Here is a 22,434-nt window from a genome sequence, read left to right as displayed (position 1 = left end):
CGTGATTTACAACGGAATTGTTTTACAGATAATGTCAAAGACGTACGTATTTTATTGATCGTTTTTGCACGCCAAAATTTGAATTAATAAATTTTAACCGTATGAATTAATTAGGATTAATTAAAAATGCAAGCATTAAAATAAATAGGTATGCACAAGTGAAAGAATGGGCGCACCAGTTTCGGGTGCAGGATAGTTTCCACAGGACGATCCACTAATGTCGAGGTGGGTATATTTCAACGGGGTTGTGCTTCCCGATCCATGCTTGTCGAGACCGGAAGCCATAATTAAGAATGCCGCAGGACCTAAAACAGACAGACGTTCGTCTTTTCTCACAATTAATAATTCGCAATTAATACCTTGATGACCTCTTAAGGTGCGAGTGGAAGGTTGATTATTTCCTTGGGTCGCGTCCTCCTCCTCCGATCTGCCTTTGTGGTATGCGAAATCCTCCTTGCGTATCGTCGAAATTTCGTACGGATCGCCAATTTTTGCGCCTTCCTCTTGCAATTTATTCGCATTTCCATGCTTGCGTGCGGGTCCGTTATCCATTGCTAGTAGTATTCGCAAAAAATTAGCAAAAAATACTGGCAAATGCGCGTGTAAACAAGAAAGAATTTAACGTCTTTATTATAATAATTATAAGGAACTGTAGTTTAAAAGAAAATGGGGACAAGTAACGGACTAGCGGATAATTTTGATTGTACATTTCGCGCAGTTCGCGTTTTTTTTACAGTTATACCATTACATAGCAATAAAAATCGTGATGTCAATTCTGCCAGGTTAAATAATTTTTTGATGCGAAAAACGCCTCTTTAATTTCTAGTACTGTTACTTCCTGGTGCGATTTTTTCTCAATGCATATTGGTACAGTTATGCGTAAAGTGCTAACAGCTTTCTTAAGTAGGGCCCCGGCAGTTTTTTGATAATTACCTTGCCCAATACAATTTCTCTCACTAAACGGTTTTTGCCAACGGTTTGCAGATGGGAAAAAAATTAGATAGAGATCAAGAATGAATTCCTGCAGCGATTTTCTAGTGAGTTTTTTCTTTGGGAATTTGCCACTGGCGACTTACTCCGGAACTGGTGTTCGAAGTTCATCTGAAAACTCCTTTCTTCTTTGTTTATTTGGATGTTTCAAAATCTGCAAAATACGTTGCTCCAATCTAGCTTCCTATACCTATACGTTCCCATGGGCTTGTAACAATATTCATGACACTAATCCTCGCATCTTAGACATTTATTGCGTAATATATCACCTTTGCCTAGCCTTCAACTTTTCTGTTTGTACTTATCTTTCTCAATCTTGATTTGATATTATAGGTTAATAAACACCATGCCATCTTCAGAATATTTCATTCATTACCAATGTAGCCTTTACGCTAATCTTCAATTTTATGATAGGCAGTAATTCTTTAATTTTTCTTTACATGCCTTGCCTTTAGTTATTTGCCTTCTTTTTCTTTTTGGGTGCTTTTACTTTTACATTCTCCGTAAAATGATAAACTGTTAAGCTCTCTTTTTATCATGTATTTGTTAAATTCATTCGATTAGAATTCGCCGGTTTACGGTTTTACAAAAAAACGCCCCTTTGGGTTTGGAATTAATCTCCCATATTTCGTGCACAGCACCCACCTTGCGGGAGTCGAAACGCACCTCAATTTGAGGTCCTATGGCATCATGATACTGCAACTTAACAAGTATCATGCTATGGCATTACTTTCAAGTTACATATAAAATTACTACACTTTATGTAAAAAAATAGCAGAGAGCGATTGATTTTCAAATCTATTGGCCGAGTTTTATGACAATCAAATTCACTGACAAAAGACTCAAAACTAGGAGCATTAACTTCCCGTTTCATTGACAGGATAGCGAAATTTGTTATCCATGTGTAGCTCACTATCGATCTTAACTAGTTTCGAAAAATGCTTTCGCAGCGAGCAGCACTTACACTAAAAGCTTTTTTATAATTTCAATATTAAGTGCAGATTTCTGGAGAGAAAAGAAAACCTGGAATTCGACCCAAGATGAAATTTTTAAAAGGTTTACTGACGCGAAAAATAGATTAATCGCGTAACTTTTAATATGTGCCTGTATCAGTAGACCTTTCACTAGGTAGCTTCTCCGTTCTTCAATTTCATTACGCAGGTCTTCTACAAGATGTTGCATTCTACCTTAATCCTTCCCCAAAATTATTCTATAACGGCAACTCACAGATTATTCTCTTTGAATGGAGCTCCGGCGTAGCTAGAACTCCCACCTCTTTCAGTGGAAGCAATCCCTCGATCAGCCAGTGGTTCTTGTTTCATTTTCGTTAATTCCTACGTTTGGTGGCACACAGTCGATTCTACTACCTTCTACAAGTGGTGAATGTCTTTCCACCGGACCGGTGCCAACTATGCGATACCCTTTCACCATGACTGAAAACGTGTAAGCGGTTTGTCATCTCTAGCATTGCAGTGACCTCCAGTTAAAATCCGTGAAAATTATGCGTACATACGACTTTCCTTTTAGAAAAATGTACAGGACAGCTGTAGATAGTAGTAAAAATGCTGCAAGCGAGCAATAAACTCAATTGCAATGAACTATTCCTAAACGATTATCACTGGAAAAATAGGGACGCTCAGAGGTACGAAATAGTACAGGCTCGTAGCCAGGGGGTGGCCAAGTAGTCTTGCCCCCACTGGAATGTACGGTTAATGGTCCCCTGCTACTTCATTTTGGTTACGGGCCTGGAAGTAGTATTGAGCCATTTCTGGGAAATTTGGCTTACTGGGCGACAGTCACAGCAACTGCTATTGAATAAACCACTTAGGGGTATTAATATTTGGTCTTTGGTAGGTATCGTCGCGGTCTCGATCTTTGGACCTTACCGCACTAAAGACAGGGACGATTTCGGGCCGATCCGTCCCAAAGACCGGTACAGAAGAACCATCACTATCTGAAATGATGATTACGGTCCGGTTTGGCCCCGGTGCAGAAGACCGATCGGTCTGATTTCTTCCCCAACGTTTGGCGTTATGATCTCTATAGCCACCCCAGGTAGGTCCCTTTCGGAATATGATTTTGGCACGTATGTCACGGTCATTGCATACAACTGCACCCAACAACAGAAATTGTCGAACCTTTGGTATTATAGTCTTTGCGTACGTTCTGAATATGCAATTTTTGAAATTTTTGAAAGAGATTTTGTTCAAATTTCTCAAAGATCAGATGTGTGAATTTCTTTGAAATAAAAAATCAACCAGCAATCAATATTAAAATAACTAAATCGGAAGTTCTTCGGTTATACGAACGAATGCTTCTCGTAGGACACCTTCTGTTTAATTCTTTGGGAAGGAGCTTTTCGTTAACATGAATTTTTTTTTAAACAAAATTCCTCGTGGGGAGTATTTCGGCGGAGGAGAATATTCTTTGGAGGCGTAAATTCCCGGAGCAGTAATTCTAGAGGAGAATTTGTGTGGGGGGTCCGCCCTTTACCGTGAGTCTAGTTTTATTAGATTGTATTCTTTAAAAGAGCACCTTTTTCGCAAAAGTTGCGATCAGAAATCGGGCGTCGTTTCGTATTTGGGATTCGGCCAGGTGTTTTTTAAGTAAAAATCTGATGGAGGGCGAAAGTCTTATAGAATCTACATTTTGGGGTCGTGTAAAAGCTGTATAATCGCGGTGTGTGGGACAATAGTTGGCTCCGGAACCGAACATTTGTGCCACCATTTTTCGACGAATTTAATGTCGTGCGTACTTGGTATATTCAGTGAGAACTGCCCTTTCGAACAAGACAAATTATAAGAGGTGGTTTTTAAGTAACAAAGGGACTTCGATTGGTAGCGAAGATTATCGGGCGGATATAATTTTTAACTGTGAACAGTGCTAAACGTTACCGTATTAATAAGTATATAAACGTTTTCGTTCCGGTGCATTATTGGATTGTGGTACTCGTATTCAAATGAATTGTTACCACGAAGGCGTTGGAATCCAAGGTGCAAAACATGCACTATTTTTTGGAGTGGCTAGTTAGGTTGAAAGAACAATTTAGTAACCAAAGTTGTGCATCAAATTGCTTATACGAGGTGCTAATAACATTATAAATAAAGTGGCAACCGGTAAAAAGGTAAAAGGCAATTAATTTGTGCTTTCGGTAACTACAAACCCTAAGTAATAAAGGTAATTTTGGACATTCCTATGCTGCCGAACTATGGTAAATATGTGAGAATTGGTTAACATAAACTCATTCAACTCCATAAGGAGATGTTCCCTTCCTCCCACCTCTCATATTCTACTATCTAGAGCATCTTCTGCATCAAAATGATGCAAAATTAATACAAGATTGCGATGCATGTATTTTTGGTATGTTTTTGGAGTATATTTTAGGAAAAAATGATTTTTTTACTAAACCATGAATCATACACCCTCTAGCGGCAAACCTAGAAACTTGAAAATAATTTCCGGCGATTTCTTTTGGTGTCTTTTGTCAACAAAATCTTTTTCTCAAAGCTGCGCAAATATGGCCTGTGACCTTTCTTAACAGCGCGCCCTGTACATTTTAAACTGTAAGATTTATAATTGCTTTCCACATCACAGATGAATTTTTATGAATAATGATGGTATAGCAACTAATGTTTAGTGTATTAGTAAATTCATCAACTTTAATTTAACCATGTTTTATCTTATAGTGCAATATTATCTACTATTATATTGCGGTGTAATATACGTATTGCAATATTTAGCAGATTTGTGTTGTATCTATGGGCAGTTAGTCCACAATATTGAAATGTTTTATTTATCATTCATTTTATTTGAGAAACAGTAAAACGTGTAGTTTTTGTAACCAAGAATTAACAATTAATGCTCTACGATTAGCAATTTGGGAATGGGGCCAGAAGGGAGGAAGGGGACCAAAATAAGCATTTTTCTTTTCAAATAAACTGAGGGTCTAAAAGTTTCGTTAAAGAGCTACGTCCCCAAAGCACGAAGATATTCGCAACTGCCGCGATGTGGGGATTCTCCCCTAGGGCCTTTCAACAACATTAAACGATGGGATGTAGGAGGTTGCGAGGCAGATATAGCCGTGGAGTGTGCTAATATGTTGTCCATTTGTGACTGGTCTGTTGTGTGTGCTGCTGGCAAATTCACATGTCTTTCCCACTCCCACCCATTATTTCTGATTTGTTCTTGACCGTTTTCTTTTATTTTCCTGCGCAGTCTTGATTTCTTCATGACATTTTTTCATTCTTCCTCCATTTACGTAAAACTATTGCTGTTGACTACGTCAAACTGCAGTTTTTTTGGGGTAAAAAAAGATATTTTAATGTCTGTTGGCTGTCTGCACACTTTTTTAGATTACAAGGAAAAGTAACTGGATGCCATAAGATGCAAAACCACTAGTCAGGCTCATAAGCTCCAACAATCAAATTCGTTGTCTGTTAAAGACCTTTTGGCACGACCTGCCATAATTCATTTCAGTTGCGCTTACGCACAAGTCATGACTGGTATAGGTATAAAAGTCGAACGAAATTTTACCAATAGGAAGCGAATGTGTTTCATATTTTAATCTTCCATAGATACCTACCGCAATTTTCCGTACTTTAAAGTGATTAAATCCTTTATGGATGAATGCATCGTCATAAGATTTCTCAATGAAGTGCTATCATTCCATAATTTATATCCATTGAATAACGAATTTCACTCAACGATATAACGCCCAGATATGGAAGCCTTAAGTACCTAAATGAGTGCTTAGGGACCCATGCACTCGAATATAATAAACTTTTGCGTCAATTGAAAAATTACTCAGATAAGTAAAATACTTTAAACTTGACAAATATTTTTAAGCTTGCGAACGATTTTGATGCTATGCAAGAACAACTTAACCACGCGTTCTTGCAATTAAAGAATCTAATACCGACTAAGGAGTTATTAATATTGGGATTTAGCATACTAAATACGACACACTTACCTATAGAGTATCCATAACCAACACTCAAAACACAATGACCAGTAAGGGTTGCTACGGTAAATAAATGCGGGTTGACTGCAGTGACGGCCATTTCTTTCATCTACAGAAGGAAAATTGTTTAGATTATACAAATGATAACGTTTCGCCCTAATTTTTTCCCTCATCAGCAAATTATTTATGGTAATTTTGAAATAATGCGATGTAATTATATCATTACGCCTTTTTTTGTATTTGTAACAGGTATCAAAACGAGTACGGCATGTATAACACATTCCATTGCGTATTAATAATAAATATTAAAATTACCATAAAACACATGCTTCAATTATGCTAATTTAAATTCTTTCAGTGTAGGTATTCGAGTGTGAATTAGTTAGGTGAATTTTTTGTACGTGGCGCTATTTAACATAGTTTCTGATTGTAGGCAAACCTTGTTAGTTGTTAGTATACCTAATAATGATTACTTACACGCGAGTATGTAAATAAATTGTAGCAGGAGCAACGTACGGGAGTATAGTTTTTTTAACATACCTTGCAAAGTGCATCAGCCATCGCTACGCGTCCTTCAGCATCGGTGTTGGTCATTCGAACAGCAACCTTTGATCGGCTCATGATGAGTTCATCGGGCACGTAACAATTAGAGCCGATGCTGTTTCGAACAAGACATAGTGCCGCGATAACTTTGGTTTGGGGAGGTTTGATTTGATCGACGATGTGCATAAAGCCTGCAACTGCCGCAGCTCCGCACTTATCTCTGCTCATTCCTACCATGGCTCCCGAAACTTTGACATCTGCGCCACCGGTATCATAGGTAACTCCCTTGCCTACTAGCATAAGGGTCTTAGTCGCCTCCTTTGGTGGAGTATATTCCAAAAAGACGATTCTTCCACGATGTCGCTCTACTACACTGGCGCAACGATCGACGGCCTCAAACAGCGGATACTCTTTCGCTAGCACCTCTCGATCGGACACCACTGTTATCTTAATGGAGGTCTTCGAGAATAGCCCCTCTACATATTCTTGAATTTTGATGGGAGCCATTCGTTCAGGATCTCCCCCAGCAATGTCACGCGCCACATATCTTCCCCGTTCCAGAATCTTTGCAATTGTCACAACGTCCTTGTCTGTGTTATGACTAAGAACTCCCAATCGTTCTAGTTTTACACTCCTCGATGGATTTCTTTCTCGTACTTGTATCGGCTGGAAAAGCATGAAAAATGAGGGGTGCAACTTTGGGAAGTAACAATTTTAGTATTCATATAAATGCTCGTTTTGTGTGATTATGGCAAACGGCGCCATCCTCTAAATGTTGATAACGTTATCTGATAAAAATGTCCACTCGAGCTAAATATATTTGGAAACACTTCCATAACACAAATGCTCACCGTATACACCACCTCCAACGCGGCCAACACGCCCACCAGTAAACCATTCTCAAACTCTGGAAAGTCCTCTACCACGAGTAGAATCCTTTTTGCCTCCAAAAGTAAGGCCCTTTTCAATCCCTTGATAACTGCATCCTTTATAACCCTGACATCGTCATAGTCGGGATCAATATTGCATATAGGGGCGTAGACTAGACGTCCTGCGGGATGATCGCTCAAAGGTATGACCCCGACTTCTGTTTTCAGTCCAGGATCGTACTGCAAAGCGTTAGAAACCGCCGGCGAAAAAACCGAAGCAATTTTAAGCGGTCGCTTAGAATGTGCAATCAAAAGTATGGCATCGTAACCTTGACTTTTAATATCTCTCTCTTCGGCAATCTCATTCGCCCCTAAACTAAAAATTTATACATTTTTAAGCTGTAGATAATTACCCATAATTTAATTTACCGGTTATGGTCTACCATTGTAATGGATACAGTTCAAATAATCACTGATTGTGTCTATTGTTTCCCTATTTATAAAAAGAGGAAAACATGAAAATGAAATCTTTCGTAGTGGGAGTACTGTTAAACAAAGTCCATGCGGATCATCACCACTCGGCTACGATCGGCAAAATTCTATGATAAAAAAGGAATTACCTGACAAATGATTTCAAATTCCATTTTTATGGCCTTTTCCGTACCGTAGCACCATCTAACGCAAAGCTTGGGAATTTAAAAGGGAATCTTCACTTCAATGTAGTATTCTATGTAGGTACGTTGATTACGCATAATAGATGGAAATATACCATCCGTTTGAAAAATTTTGATGCACATACAATGGTTTTTTTCTCGTATTACACACAGCTTTCCAAATTGAAAAACCCCATGAGGGGACTTCAGGTCAGCGATATAAAATCTTAAGTAATAGTTGTAGGTGGTACTGCCAATTACTTAATGGGATAAAATCACATCACATTCACCTATTTTTAGTCCTGGTGAAAAATGTGGAAGTCAGAAGTGAATTTACATTATTTTTTTGTGAAAGCGTTTCGAAATTGACAAATTTTGACATTGATTAGAATTTCGAAATGACACTCTTTTAGGCACTAATGCCTAAATATCAAAGTTTTAGGCACTAGTGCGTAAAACTAAAAATGAAACATTAAAATCAATGAAATATCTATTTATTATAAATATTAAATGCACAATTATAAACTTTTGAATTGAATGCAATAAGGTTTGTAAATTTGCTAATATGAAAATTGAAAATGTTTAAAAATAATTACTAATAAAATTATAAAATTATTAAATTCTCCGCTTTCACAAAAAATCTTGTATATAACTCGTTACGAAACGATGCCTTTTAGTCACTCGGCTTTGCCTCGTTGGACAATTTTCACGTCGCGTGCCTAAAAGACACTCATTTCGCAACTTATATTGTATAAATAGCTATTTCAGAAATGACCCACTTCCATATATGCTTTACAGATGTAGTTACACAAATCAGGGCGAATTATGAGGAGCAATTTTATTACCAGTGGCCTTGTTTTAGCAAAACGCTTAAGCTTTCCCCCAATCGTCCGCTCGCTCGTCTGTCCGGCCGCTCGCAGATGACTTGCTCGATGGCTTCATGTCGATTGTCGATCGATTTAAAAGAGAACGGATGAACCGATTTCGTTGAAATTTTCCAAATGGATTATTTATCAAATTTCTAGATCGAAATTAGTGAATTGGCAATGTAGGCCAAAAAATACAGAAGGTCCTTTTGACATCTCCGTTAGTTATTAACCGAAGTGCATGAAATTCAAACTGAGCATATATTTAGCCATATAATACGCAATGCGAAAAGTGGAACCTAATCAATCAACATTCACAGTGCCTTTTAGTCATCTCGGACATTTACGAACCGAATTTTAGGATATTGAACCTGGGCATAGCCATCAGTACCATAGCAGGTGTAATGTCACCTCTTTGAAACTTTTGATTATGTATCGTCAAGGTGCATTAACGGGCGTATGTAATGTTAGCATATTCAAATGATGCCTGTCCTGCCAGGGTGTGGCCCTCCGCTAACAATTCGACGCTGACCAAGATGCCCCGGGCGGCATCCATTGAACCCAACGTGACCTTCAGTTCTCAAAGTGTCTGCAATAAAAGAGGTCTGTAATGAGAGTAGAGCTCGGATTCCAGACTTTTTTTAACTCGAGTTCCTTATTAGGGGTTTTCATATCGTGTGCGGAAAATTTGGTCCCGGATAATTCGCATCCTGGCAATTCGCACATTCGCACCATGGATATTAGTCGTACACACTCTGAAGGTTCGAGTCCCGGAACGTTTCGCTCACGTAAAATTCGCACCCGAGAAATTCGTTCTTCCTAGTAGGTACAGGAACTCTCTTCAGATAAAAAAAATAAATTATAACATCTAATCATTGATATTAGTTCCGCAGACAGTGCAAACTCACCAAAACTCCTAGCTATGGAAAATTTATAGGATCTAATTGAAATCAGTAATAGTAGCAAGTAATACATATTTTATTATAAATTGTTCAGCGGAATTCGTTACTAGTGCTGTCGAGCAGCGGCACGCGAGGGAGAGGGGGGGGGCAGGGTTTTTAGTTCAGCGCTCAATTTTTGTTTGCTTGCCAATCGTAACGTAACGAAGATCATCCAGGGAGACGCCCTTTACCGTAGAAAAATTTAACATGAAAACTCCTGGGTCGTAATTTGGGTTCGATTAAACACAAAACTAACCACTTACAAATAAAACAAATTTATTCTACATAAATCAATCAAATTAGCTGAAAGAAAAATTGGCGCTCAGGGTCAGAAAAACACATGTACCTACCACGCAACAAGCGATCGATTAAACAAATTATATTTAAATAAAGTTGTAATTACTATTTATCGCCCGGTCATAAATACGCTTTTCAATAAACAGGTGCACTAACACATAAAACAAACACCAAGCTGAAGATGCGTCGGAACTTAATTTTTTTGACTTCACATAAAACTCGATTTAGGTGACACGGACTTCGTTGTAATTACAATTTCTAACTGATAACTTGAAGACCTTAAAAAAGACTTCTCTTCAGCGACAAACGATTGATAACCACAGCACTCTGACTGAACTTCTTTACCCCCACATGGGTATTCAATAAGCCCTTAAATGTTAATTATTACAGAAGCCTCCCGTATTTTGAGGTTTTATAGCGCATCAATTAACACGCCGCTTGGTGCCTACCTTTAAATCCAGGGATGTTTCCTAGAATGTTTCTATGTCGACTCTCTTCTTTGTACGTGTAAGTATCCGTTCATGTCAATTTTGTTCCTGGGGGTATAAAACTCTGCATAACTGTTGACCTGAGAAATTCGGCTCCGCAATATACGTTTTCTTTCCCTTTTTGAAGTTATCCCTCCATTTAGAGCGCTCTCGCACTTTTTGTATTTTCACTATATTCTCTTTTCACCCTTAGCTTATTCCACCATTAGAACGCCCTTGTTCAATTTTTGGTCACTCGCTAATAATGCAATAAAACAGCTGCGGGCCCTGGATAGGGTCATTTTTGCCTTTTTCTCTAACTTATTGATCACGTTACATTAGTCTTATTTTTCATATTTAAATCCTCCTACCAAACAACGGGGATGCTGTAACGGCTGTTCCAGTTGTAAAAACACGTACAATAAATAAATTTTTATTAACAAGAAGCATGGTGTAAAAAATTACAATAACTTTTGAATACTCAGTTCTCGTATAAATCCCATCTCGCAATGGAATAATGTCTTCATATTTACACAAGGCAATAAATTATTTACCGGGTGTAGTTTTACGGTCCCGCCGTGGAACTGCTTACGGGACCAGGGTAATAGGCGGAGTACGCCAAATTGTGAGCATCGTTCGCGCTGTTCCACACTCTAGAATATGGTCCACCGGAATTGGGTTCCCAACTAGGCTCGTACGAGTTTGGTGCAGCAGTTGAAGCCGGGGGGCCGTAAATGGGGGCTGGCGGTTCAACCGGTGCCATACTCATCGGCATTGGCATACCTGTGCCACATTACACTTTGCTTCGGTACGTTCTGATAATAACTCACCTGATTTCGTAAGAAGCGTGTAAATGATGAATCCAAGAACGATAGTGATCGCGAGTTTGCTGAGTATGAGGGCCTTGAACGATTTTAAACCAATTAGCGCGACGAAGATTGGCAGTAAGGCTTTCATTTTCAGTTTCAGAAGTAACAGCACTGGCAGCAAAAGCTTCTTTTTCAGAAGTCCTCGGCCTTCTAAATTATGGGGGTGTAGCCTTTTTTGGTTTTAAAAATGAATCGTCTTACCTTCTCCATCGGTACTTACAACATCCAAGCCACTTTTGGGGTTGTACACCACTTGAGTCTTGTCGAACATAAATTCAGGCAGGGTTAGTCGGAATTCGTGCGTTTTGATAATTCGTGACACTCTCTTAAGGATAGCTGCATCCATATTCTGAAATTGTTACAGTTCTTCAACTTTTTGTACTGTAGTAAATTTGTTACCTTAAATTGTCTACCGCTCGTATAATCTTTGTCGATCATGGTATCCAAATATGATATAACATGCTCTTTTACACATCCCATATCGGCACAGTTTGACACAACAGATGATAACAGTTGGTTACCCGTTCGAATTTCACCCCCGATTAACGCCGACGCTGACGCTACAGCAGCAGCCATAATCAGTAGTGCTACACTCCGCATGGTGTAAGTGATTCAATGTCTAATTGCGAGTGGGTGCGGTTATATATTAGCTTAACAGGTTAGGGGATCATGTGTGCTTTGTATATTAATCGATACCCGAATAGCATATTCGATATTTATATATGGTAAAGTTCCGTAAGTTGTTCCGGTGCAATTCTTAAGCATATATACTTTCCATGTAGGTTTATTCTATATTATTTAAATGGAGGTAAATAGATCGATTGAAAGTTAATTCTCTCATTTATATGCAAATCTTCTCTGCGTACTTATTTGAAATCAAAACTCACTGTACTTTGAAAGTGAAGGTTACGATTTTAATAGTCATTATGTTTTGTTCACTAGTTGCAGAAAATGAGTACATGAATCGATCATAGTGACTTATTTACACACGCAGTGTGTCAGGGAACATTCAACATTTCCTGCATAAAGAACAAAATTTTCCTGGACCGTGCTAAGTCGAAATGTCTCCAATTTTATTGTACGATGGTCGTTTTATATTCCCGGACTAGGCATGAAACCAAAAACCTAGAGCAACAACAAAATTGTATTTCTCGAAATAGTTCCCCTGCTTTTGAATACAGAATAACACTGTTTCAATAACATATCTTTAATCCAGTATTACAAGTATTAATTTGGTTTTTCCGCCAAAGACCCTCAACACCTGCGATAAGTTCTTCATTTTCCCTAAATTTTGTCCCCCTTAGTGTTGTTTTGAGATTGGGGAACAAAAAATAGCCACTGTGGGTGCGAGATCTGGACTATAAGGCGGATGTTCAATTTCTTCGAAGCCATAATCAGCTACAGCAGCTTTGGTAAGTCTGGACTCGTGCAATGGTGTATTGTCATGGAGCAACAAGACACCTTGCGTCAGTTTTAATCGTCTCGTCATTTTAATAGCATCTCTAAGGCAATGCATCAGGTTTGGATATTACTCTACCTTATTCATATCAGCGAAATTCGCTAAGGGTCCCAAAAAATGGTTACCATTCGTATACTTGACGGGAACTCATCTGACGCAGCAAAGAGTAGAGGAATTCTCAAGAATTTTGAACGATCACTCATTAAACGCCCATTGGAGAGCTCACTCAACATGAGTAGCTTTATTGCGAAAAAAAGTTAACATTTCACTCCACGATGCTGTGGTGGTGCCGCTTTCCCAAATACACGCAGACTTTTTTCTATTCCCAAAAGTGAAATCCTTCTTCAAAGGACCCCCATGGGACCCTAAGTGACCTTCCGAAATCCGCTTACCAAGAAGCATTCAAGTCGTGGAAAAAACGTTGGCAAAAGTGAGTCGACGCTCAAGGGGAGCACTACGAAGGATTTTAACATTTTGTAGCAATATCTAAAATACTTATATCTACTTTTATGATAGGTACTTTTCCCGATACTTTTTATACAAACCCTGTAGGCATACAAAATGTTGCTGACATCAAAGTTGCAATTTAAAAAACCTGAAGTTTTTGACACTTTTTGATTGCCACCTTTGAAAAATCGCTGCAGCCCTGGAAACTTTTCCTCTAAAAAAATTCCTTAGACTTTTAACGATTCGATTATAAAAGAGAGCACTCACTTTTCTTGAACGGATTAAGAGATATGAATTTTTGAATGGACACTTTCATCTTCAAATTTTTAGAGACAAATTCACATTATGTCAATAACAATGACAGATGGGTAGGTACGTAAATCTTGAATTCAGAACAAAATAGCGCATTTAGAAAAAAGAGAAAATTGTATGTTTCTATTTTTAACAAACCCAAGATGGCGACCACTTGCGGTATTTACGGAAGCGTCTCCATCTTGAAATTATTTTATTTCAATTTGCAATTTTCGATTATGACTGTAAATCAAATTTCAAGTTTGTATTTCAACTTTTAACGAACGGGCGACGTGGTCAAGTGGTTTTTCCGAGGGCGTATATTGTAGGGGTGAATTTTCCTTGAAAGATGCTCCTGGAAGGAGTAGGAGGTAAGTTTCCTTTTTTCTGATCGAGTTTTCTGTGTTGAGTAAATATTTCGGAACGAGGCACTTATTGGAATATTATTTTGGGGCGCATATTACGGGTTATATGTAGTACATTCTGAGACTGGGTCTTGGGTAAATATATTTGGGGGGCAAAAATTTAAGAAAGGGTCAGACATTGTGGAGGTGGACTTTCTTGAGACGAGTATGTTGCTGAAATTTAAAGAATTACTTTTTTGGAGGGAAATAATCCGTGAGAGTTTTTAGGCGAATATAAATTTTTATTTTTATTTTCATACATTTTTGTTGGGGTTGTTGTTTTTAGAATCAAAAAATCTATCACTCAAATTGTCACGTGTCGCATTGTTCCATTCAAGTTTTTAGCTTCCTAGTTTGAGCTAGGTGGCTGTTGCTATAATCGTCTTTTGAATATGTCAAAATTCCATCAAATGTGGACGTTTTAGATTATTTTAGGCAACTTTTAATTAAAGGATAATTTTTTCCGTTTGTGTGTATGTACATAATTATTATACGATATTATCAAATAAAATGAAAAAATAAATACGTTCATTTTCAATTTAAATTGCAATATTTATATGCATCCAAGTTGACCTTGAAACAAAATAAAACATAACAAGCGCAAATTAAAACAATAATTAATAATTATAACTAACCTTTGTATTAAATAATTAGAATAATTCCCACTCCTTCGGCTAGTGTGTCAACCATTTTGGAAGTTGGATTGTCACAAAGGGAAGTGACAGCAAATTAAATTCTTTTTTCCATAGCAACAAATAAGTGATATTTTCGTTTGTTTTTGTTTTCTATCTGAACAAATTAATAGATAGATCGATTAAATAAATTAAATAAAGATTTTTCTAATTTTCTCGAAAACTAATCGACCGATTTAAAAAATCACGTCAAAATAAAGGACTTCGAAAGGCCTTTTAAACAAGATATTGCTCGATACCACGTTTCATTTAAAATTTTTAAGGGAATGACCCTGGGGGGCAGAGGGTGAAAGGGAGTGAAGTAGTTTTTGGTTAAAAAGTTGTCCCCCTTGACAAATCTTTTGACTTGTATCGGCGTTTTTTCTTTAATCAGTGGTTTTCGATAAATCCATAATGGGAAGTTTTCAAATGAACACCCTGTATATAAATTGTCTTTGGAGAAATATATATGAAAATTACGCCACATGCGCGATTTATTACTCTATGAAAATAATAAATCTTTACAAATCTTGCAAGGATGGATGAATGACACACGATTATCGAACCGATAGATTGTTCTGAGTACTTTGCAAATGAAGAGACAGACAGTCATTTCCTAATGTAGCATTACATACTATTTTTTAATAATTCACATATCGTTAACAGTGTTACCCTATACATAACAAATTACAACTGAATCTGGAATCGCAACGTATTTCTACAAACAAATTTCCATTTTATTAATCTTTCAACCATCCAAGAAAGCACACGGTTCTACCATATGAAACCCATCAGCTGATTTATTATCAAAAGTTTTATAGTATGGATGGGAATATTAATTAGCCTTGAGGCAGTACAGGTAAATGATTAAACTCATTTAAATTCAAGTGATTATTAGTTTTCGAATTGGTTTCTAGCATCAAAGACATGCAAAATTCATCCCTTGAAAGTATCGAAGTATCTTGTTGTGGATACAATAAAGACTTTTAATTTACGCTTATCAGTATTAATGGCACAGTATATATTACGAAATATAGACATTTATTTAAATAAATTTAATAAATAAGACATCAGTTTTGAATTAGAAATATCCGGAATACGCTAACTTTTGTGCTTCCTCTTCGTTGACAAATGCAGCTTGAGGCTGCGTGTCGAAAGATCTCGCGTAGGCCGCGTCCCAAGGACCGTGGCTTATGTGATGAGGGTGGCTGTCTGCAGCTATCTTCTTGCACAATTGAAATATGGCTAGGGCGATCGAGACGACGAACGAGAAGAATGAAAGCTGAAGCGCGTTCCATGCTTTCAGACCGAGAACTCCCAATGCCAAGGGGATGAGCGTCATCGCTTTCAACAGAATGAAGATGAAAATAGGAACAATGATTTTCTTCAGCTTTGATTTACGACCTGTAAGTTGCACACTATAGCCAAGATCGTTCAAATTGTTGCACTTACCTCTGGCTTCATCTGACAAGCGGAGTTTCAAGTCAATTTCATCTTTATCTAAGTTTCCAGAAGCAACAGTAACAGACGCTCCTTCAAAGGGAAGCTTAAAGGTTACATCATGACTTTGGATGATCCCTTCGACACCATCTTCTAAAGTATTTTCGCTTCTACCACTTATTTCATTCCCTTGGTAACTGTTGCGTTTGATTTCAACATTGTCTAAAATCTGCTCGAAATTTGTAATCGTCGCGTTTGATATTAAAAGATCTCACCTGAAACGTGTCCTTTTTGAAGAAACCATCAATAAGTGACATGAATCTATATTTCAGGCACGAGATCGGATCGTCATTTGAACAAAGTGATCGCATCTCGTCAACTGCTTTATCCAGAGCGGTATCTTTCCAAAATCCAGTACTGGATGCAGGGGAAGCTGTACAGAACGCAATTAACGTTAAAACAAAACACACTTTAAGAATCGCCATAATGCTGATTGCTTGAAAACTTCTACACAACTAATGACAACTGGAACACACCCTCGATATTTATATTTGCAAATCGGAAGTGTCCCTTGAATAGAGAATAGTGGACGCATTTCTAAAATCTGATTTGGAATTAAAACAATGATGTTTTAAAAGCGAACAGGAGCGTTCATTGAATATTAATTTTCCCGATCGAATGTTCTATAACGATAGATAAAAAAAGTTTCTTCTTTAACTGTAAATACAGATTGCAGACCAGTAATGAAGGACGTTCATTAAATATTCAGGCCAGGCGGTAAATATTTACAGGTATTTAGAGCAGTATCCCTTTCGTTTGTCTAAATAAATTTTGGACGATTTTGTTTGCATCCAGTCTACTGCATTTTCTATTTTCCGTCGCGGTTTGGGTTTTAATTGTTTGGTTTCATTTGTTCGTGACAGATACATTTTAAAGCATCAAGGTCTCTAATGTGATGTATTCAACCCAATAGGTTGACCTGTTCGAAGTAAGTAATAATTCATGACCAAATCTTCTCAAGAAGTCGCTTTCTTATGCCGCATTTGAGCAACGTATGGAATTTACTCAGATACCGTTTTCAGAAGTGTCTAAAAGTAAATAAAATTATAAACTAAATATGTCATAAGAATACAAGCCTTGTGAATCCTTGGGCACTAGTGGGTATAAACACCTTTGTCCTGGCAAAGAATCTAGATCTGCTCAAAAGATATTTAATTGCATGCAGCAGTTCTGGGCAAGGCCAATCGACCGCGACCAAAAGATACGAATTTCCTTTCTTAGATCTGGGAAGAGGGCCAATCAATATTCAACATTTGAAGTGGAAAATTAATTTATTCTTATAACTTCCCATTACACCAGGCCGAGAAGCAGAGGATTTTTATACGCAGTACAAGTTTTACATTGTCGGACAAATTTATAAACATCCTGCTTCATGCGGGGCCAATAATATAATTATTCAGAGACGCGATATAAAGTTTTAGATATTCGGATATTCCGCAAGGGGTGACAGTCGGAATGGAATTTATTAATAATATCTAAGCGATTCGAGGTAGTGACGACTAATTTCCATTCTATCAAATTGTATCGATATCAGTTTTTCATAGAAAAGGAAATTGGTTATTCGTGAAAAACTTGCTATTAGCTGTATGACCAATATGACCCGGGCTATGGTTTGTTAAACGTTTACTCTTGTTCGTAAAACGCCAAATTAGAAAGTTTGAAAGTCAAATAACGGAACAACTATGCATTTTTCAGGAAAACTTATAAAATATTTTTGAAAGTATTTAAAAAAATTATTTAGCTTAAAAATTGAGCGAGTTATGACAAAAATGAAAACCCTACTTTTATCAGCGAAAACAACCCTCTAATTACTACCCTAATTAAAATTAGTGGTTACCTGTTTTTCAGTTTTCTTTATATATTGGTTATTAATACATTCTAGAAGTTTGACCTAATTTTTAAAGAATTGGAGCCAAAAGTGAAAAGCGAATTTCGTGAGGAATGTCCTTCTCTTCAAAACAACGGGAGGTACATGGTGTTTTATTAATAAAGGTCACATGTCATATCTATGGAACCGTTAATTGCACAGCTTAGCTAAAAGAGGTAAAGGGAAATCGCTGGAAATTATTTTCGAGTTTGTAGGTTTGCCGCTAGGAGGCGTACGAGTTCAGTAGAAAAATGATTTTTTTCATAAAATGTACCCAACAAACATCCACAAAAGATACATGCAATCTTGCATGAATTTTGCAGCAAATATTGCTCTAGCTAGCTCATAAAAAACGAGGGGTGGAGGAAGAGGAACATCTCTTTAAGCACAGATTAATTACAAATCTGTGCTTTCCGAAAAATTCTAAAATGAAGATTTTAAAAAGGATAGTTCATTGTATGGGGTTCAAATTAAAGAATTGCCCGTACTTGATGACATTTTAAAAATGATTTTTTACAATTGTTAATAGGATGATTTGACTTCAAGTTTCAAATTCTAAGGCAAATAATGGTCACAATCAATCTTACAATTCCAAAAGGGTTACTTACACAAATTTTGATAACACCGGAAATGAACTTTGGGCACGGATCAACAAAATTAATCATAATTAATCATTAAGCATGAGATATCTATCTGAATCGTTAAAGGGTTGAAATAAACACACGATTTACATGATTTCAAACAAACAAAATTTATCATACACACACAAATGAAATCATAAAAATCATCATGACCATCATCAAAAATGGACTACAAAATCGTCCGATTACATACCACGCATAAGCGTTCAATTACAATTAAACAAAATCAAGAAATCTTAAAACAACTAATTGCGAAGTAAAAACGCACTTAACCAAAGCGTATTGCACTAACTTGGTCTTCTTTAACTTCTCTTCTGATCACGATACAAGAAGGTAGATCAATATTTTCCATCCAATTACCGGAGCGTAGCAACTCGACAAACCAATTAAAACTTCGTTTGACCCCATAAAGAATCGTATAGTGTCAAAGCCGGTCAGCGCGAGGGCAGTTAACTGAACCCCCTCTACCAATCCAGAAAACTGGGACCCTGCTCCATCATGCATGGCACACATTCAACGACACGACACATAACTGTTGTAGGTAGATACTTTTTTTTTATTAAACCACAATAGCTGTTAATTTTTAAGGGTTGAAATATTCTGAAATAATATTCCATGTGACCTAAATTTTACTCACCGTAAGTTATACGGCCGGCAGAGCTGGGCAGTATTCGATTTTGTAAAAACTTTTTAGTATTCAAATCCTTTAAAGTATTCAAATACTTTGCAATTAAATACTTTTATGGAAGCAGTATTTGTAACTCAAATACTTTCACAAATATTTAGTATTCGAATACTTCGCATAAAGTCTTTGGACACTTCGTAAAATATTCGAATACTTCGCAAGGTATTTGAATACTTTGAGAAGTATTCGAATACTTTGCATAGGATTTGAATACCAATCAAAAGTTATAGACTAGAAACCAATTTCGAAAGAAAATTCAACGGGCTGTAACTTTTGAACTAGTAGCCCAATCTTGGAACTGTTTGAAATTATGGATTCTACAGGCCACATTCTATAAGAAAATTTTTTTTCCAGGCCTTTTGAGACAATTTTTTCTGGCCTCAAAAAAAGGCAGTGTATAACCTTCCTTTTTTACCAAAAATCCACTGCACCAAAATTTCTCGAGAAAACACTTTTTCTTATTAATTTTGGTGCGAGAATCCAAAACAATTCGTACTTTTTCGATCAGACTTCTCAATTAAAAGTTATAGACTACAAACCAATTTCGAAAAAAAATTCAAAGGGCTGTAACTTTTGAACTAGTAGCCCAATCTTGGAACTGTATGAAATTATGAATTTTACAGGCCACATTCTATAAGAAATTTTTTTTTCCGGGTCGATCTGAGACAATTTTTGTTTCGGGCCTCAAAAAAAGGCAGTGCATAACCTTCCTTCTTTACCAAAAATCGACTGCACCAAAATTTCTCGGGAAAACACTTTTTCTTATTAATTTTGGTGCGTAGAATCCAAAACAATTCGTGCTTTTTCGATATCGATTCTCAATATAAAGTTATGTACAAAAAACAAATTTCGAAAAAAAATTCAAAGGGCTGTAACTTCTAGTAGCCCAGTCTTCAAATTGTTTGAAATTATGGATTCTACGGGCCAAATTCTATAAGAAAATGTTTTTTTCCGGTCGTAGAATCCAAAACAATTCGTGCTTTTTCGATATCGATTCTCAATATAAAGTTATGTACAAAAAACAAATTTCGAAAAAAAATTCAAAGGGCTGTAACTTCTAGTAGCCCAGTCTTCAAATTGTTTGAAATTATGGATTCTACGGGCCAAATTCTATAAGAAAATGTTTTTTTCCGGTCGATTTCAGACATTTTTTTTCCGGCCTCAAAAAAAGGCAGTACTTTTAAGTTCAAATATTTGAGAACAATTTAGAAATGTTTAGGGAAAATTTCCATTGTCACAAAATCAAATATAAAAATCCGATACAACTGAATACCGAACGATCCTGGAGTGAAACTTTTCGATTCGATAGTCTACGTAACTTAAAAACAATAGGGACCTTTCTTATATCCTTAAGACCATGTGTACCAATTTTCAGAGCGATCGCACGTTTCTAAACAAGTTATCATGCACACGGACAAACGGATGGTCAAAAATGGATCTGTTCCCAAATCGCCAGGATTAATTTCAGAAAGGCGTACGTACTACGTATCATGTGCACGACGCTTTGAAAACTGGTACACGTATTCTTAAGGATATAACTGGTATAAGAAAGGTTCTGGTAGGTCCCTCCTATATAATAATATAATAATAATATTACGCTTTTACTCCCCTTAAATTTGTATATAACAATAGAAATATAAAAAAAGCTAACCCCATACATAGTATAACTTGATTTTTTAAGTAGTATTAAGACTTTTAAATTTTTAATGTATTTGAGTGACAAGTATTTGAATACTTTTCAATGTATCTGTATCTAGTATTCGCTGGACGTAAAAGTATTTAGTATTCAAATACCTTTGATTTGTGTAAAGTATTTACTATTTATTTACTATTTAGTATTCAAATACTTTTTGAAAGTATTCTGCCCAGCTCTGACGGTCGGTATTATAAAGCATACTTAACTAGTTGTCAGGCTAACAATGTTGGTAAAGCATGTGATTGGATGTTTTTTTAAAGAATAGCATTAGTCATTGCAAAAACATCAAATCACGTGCCTTAACAACCTTGTTAGCCTGACAACATAGTTAAGTATGCTTTATAATACCGGCCGTTAATGTATGATTTGTGGATTTTGGCAAGAAGGGTTAGTTTTCACGCCTAAAAAATGAATGCAGCAATTTTGTGGGTGAATTTTTGCCGTACTATTGTTTCACGTATCTGTCACTACATAGGATCTGCATTCTGCTGTATCCGAAAGTTTATGTTTATTATATGAGGAAAGCACACTGTAAAAATGTTTGGTCCGTCTGTCCATGCGCCCGCATTTAATAATAATCCAAACAGCTAGAAACAGAATCACCCCTTTTTTTAGTGTTCCATAAACCTTAAATGACTACGACAATAATTTTGGTGAATTTGCATTATCCAATTGTGGAAAATTTTAACAAATTCACATAATTAAATTTACTTACTTCTTTTTCCAAAATCAAGACTAGGTACATTCATTTTTTAATACTAACCCAATTTTGCAACACATGGTTTTAGATACAAAGGTAATTCCATGTATAAATGCAAAATTTCTCTTCCGATCACGATAATCGATAAAATAAAATTTCAGAATTGGTAGCTATCGGTATTGGTTGACCCATATGACGAAGAGATGGTCTGGTTGTATCAATTTCTGCTGTTCCTTCTCTTCTCCAAATCGACTTAACCGTAAGAAGAGATTTCATAGTTTCATCTTTTGGAAGTATTTAACACTACTTGAACACGACATAATTCTTGCGTAATTGTACTTGGAAATGAGTTAACGAATTGCATATGAATGTGCACAGTAAATCCTTGATCTCAATGGAAGACACTCGTAAACCGCCCCACCACTATACCCACTTTTCGATAAAAGTGCAAACTAATGTACAGAATTTAGAAATTACGTGCGTACTTATTTATACAGAAAGTCCTTCCGGTTGATTTATTCTTCTTAGAGCTTGATTTCTTATTTTTCACGGTAGTAGATCGTATTAAAGAAGCGAGATTCATAACAAAAGTTTAATTTAGCAATAAATAAAATAAAT

General features: G+C 36.6%; 3 protein-coding genes across 3 annotated transcripts; all 3 read right to left on the bottom strand.

Moving 5' to 3' along the window:
* Window positions 1-34: 34 nt before the first annotated feature.
* LOC116176768 (putative aminopeptidase W07G4.4) lies at window positions 35-7,938 on the bottom strand. The gene is made up of 6 exons (XM_031495527.1): window positions 7,792-7,938; window positions 7,345-7,738; window positions 6,491-7,159; window positions 5,960-6,059; window positions 360-554; window positions 35-305 (listed from the first exon to the last, which is right to left on the bottom strand). Exons 1-6 carry the CDS (start codon window positions 7,806-7,808, stop codon window positions 136-138), a joined length of 1,545 nt encoding a protein of 514 aa, XP_031351387.1. The 5' UTR covers window positions 7,809-7,938; the 3' UTR covers window positions 35-135.
* A 3,109-nt stretch (window positions 7,939-11,047) lies between these two features.
* LOC116175344 lies at window positions 11,048-12,052 on the bottom strand. Its single transcript, XM_031493417.1, has 4 exons — window positions 11,855-12,052; window positions 11,657-11,804; window positions 11,417-11,605; window positions 11,048-11,369 (listed from the first exon to the last, which is right to left on the bottom strand). Exons 1-4 carry the CDS (start codon window positions 12,029-12,031, stop codon window positions 11,152-11,154), a joined length of 732 nt encoding a protein of 243 aa, XP_031349277.1. The 5' UTR covers window positions 12,032-12,052; the 3' UTR covers window positions 11,048-11,151.
* A 3,756-nt stretch (window positions 12,053-15,808) lies between these two features.
* On the bottom strand, window positions 15,809-22,351 carry LOC116175416. The gene is made up of 4 exons (XM_031493527.1): window positions 21,880-22,351; window positions 16,443-16,600; window positions 16,180-16,396; window positions 15,809-16,131 (listed from the first exon to the last, which is right to left on the bottom strand). The coding sequence occupies exons 1-4, from the start codon at window positions 21,920-21,922 to the stop codon at window positions 15,809-15,811; spliced, it is 741 nt and encodes a 246-aa protein (XP_031349387.1). The 5' UTR covers window positions 21,923-22,351.
* Between the last annotated feature and the right edge of the window lie 83 nt (window positions 22,352-22,434).

Source organism: Photinus pyralis, unplaced genomic scaffold (genome assembly GCF_008802855.1).
Source record: "Photinus pyralis isolate 1611_PpyrPB1 unplaced genomic scaffold, Ppyr1.3 Ppyr1.4_LG7, whole genome shotgun sequence".
Taxonomy (NCBI): domain Eukaryota; kingdom Metazoa; phylum Arthropoda; class Insecta; order Coleoptera; family Lampyridae; genus Photinus; species Photinus pyralis.
This window is presented reverse-complemented; position numbering and strand designations above follow the sequence as displayed.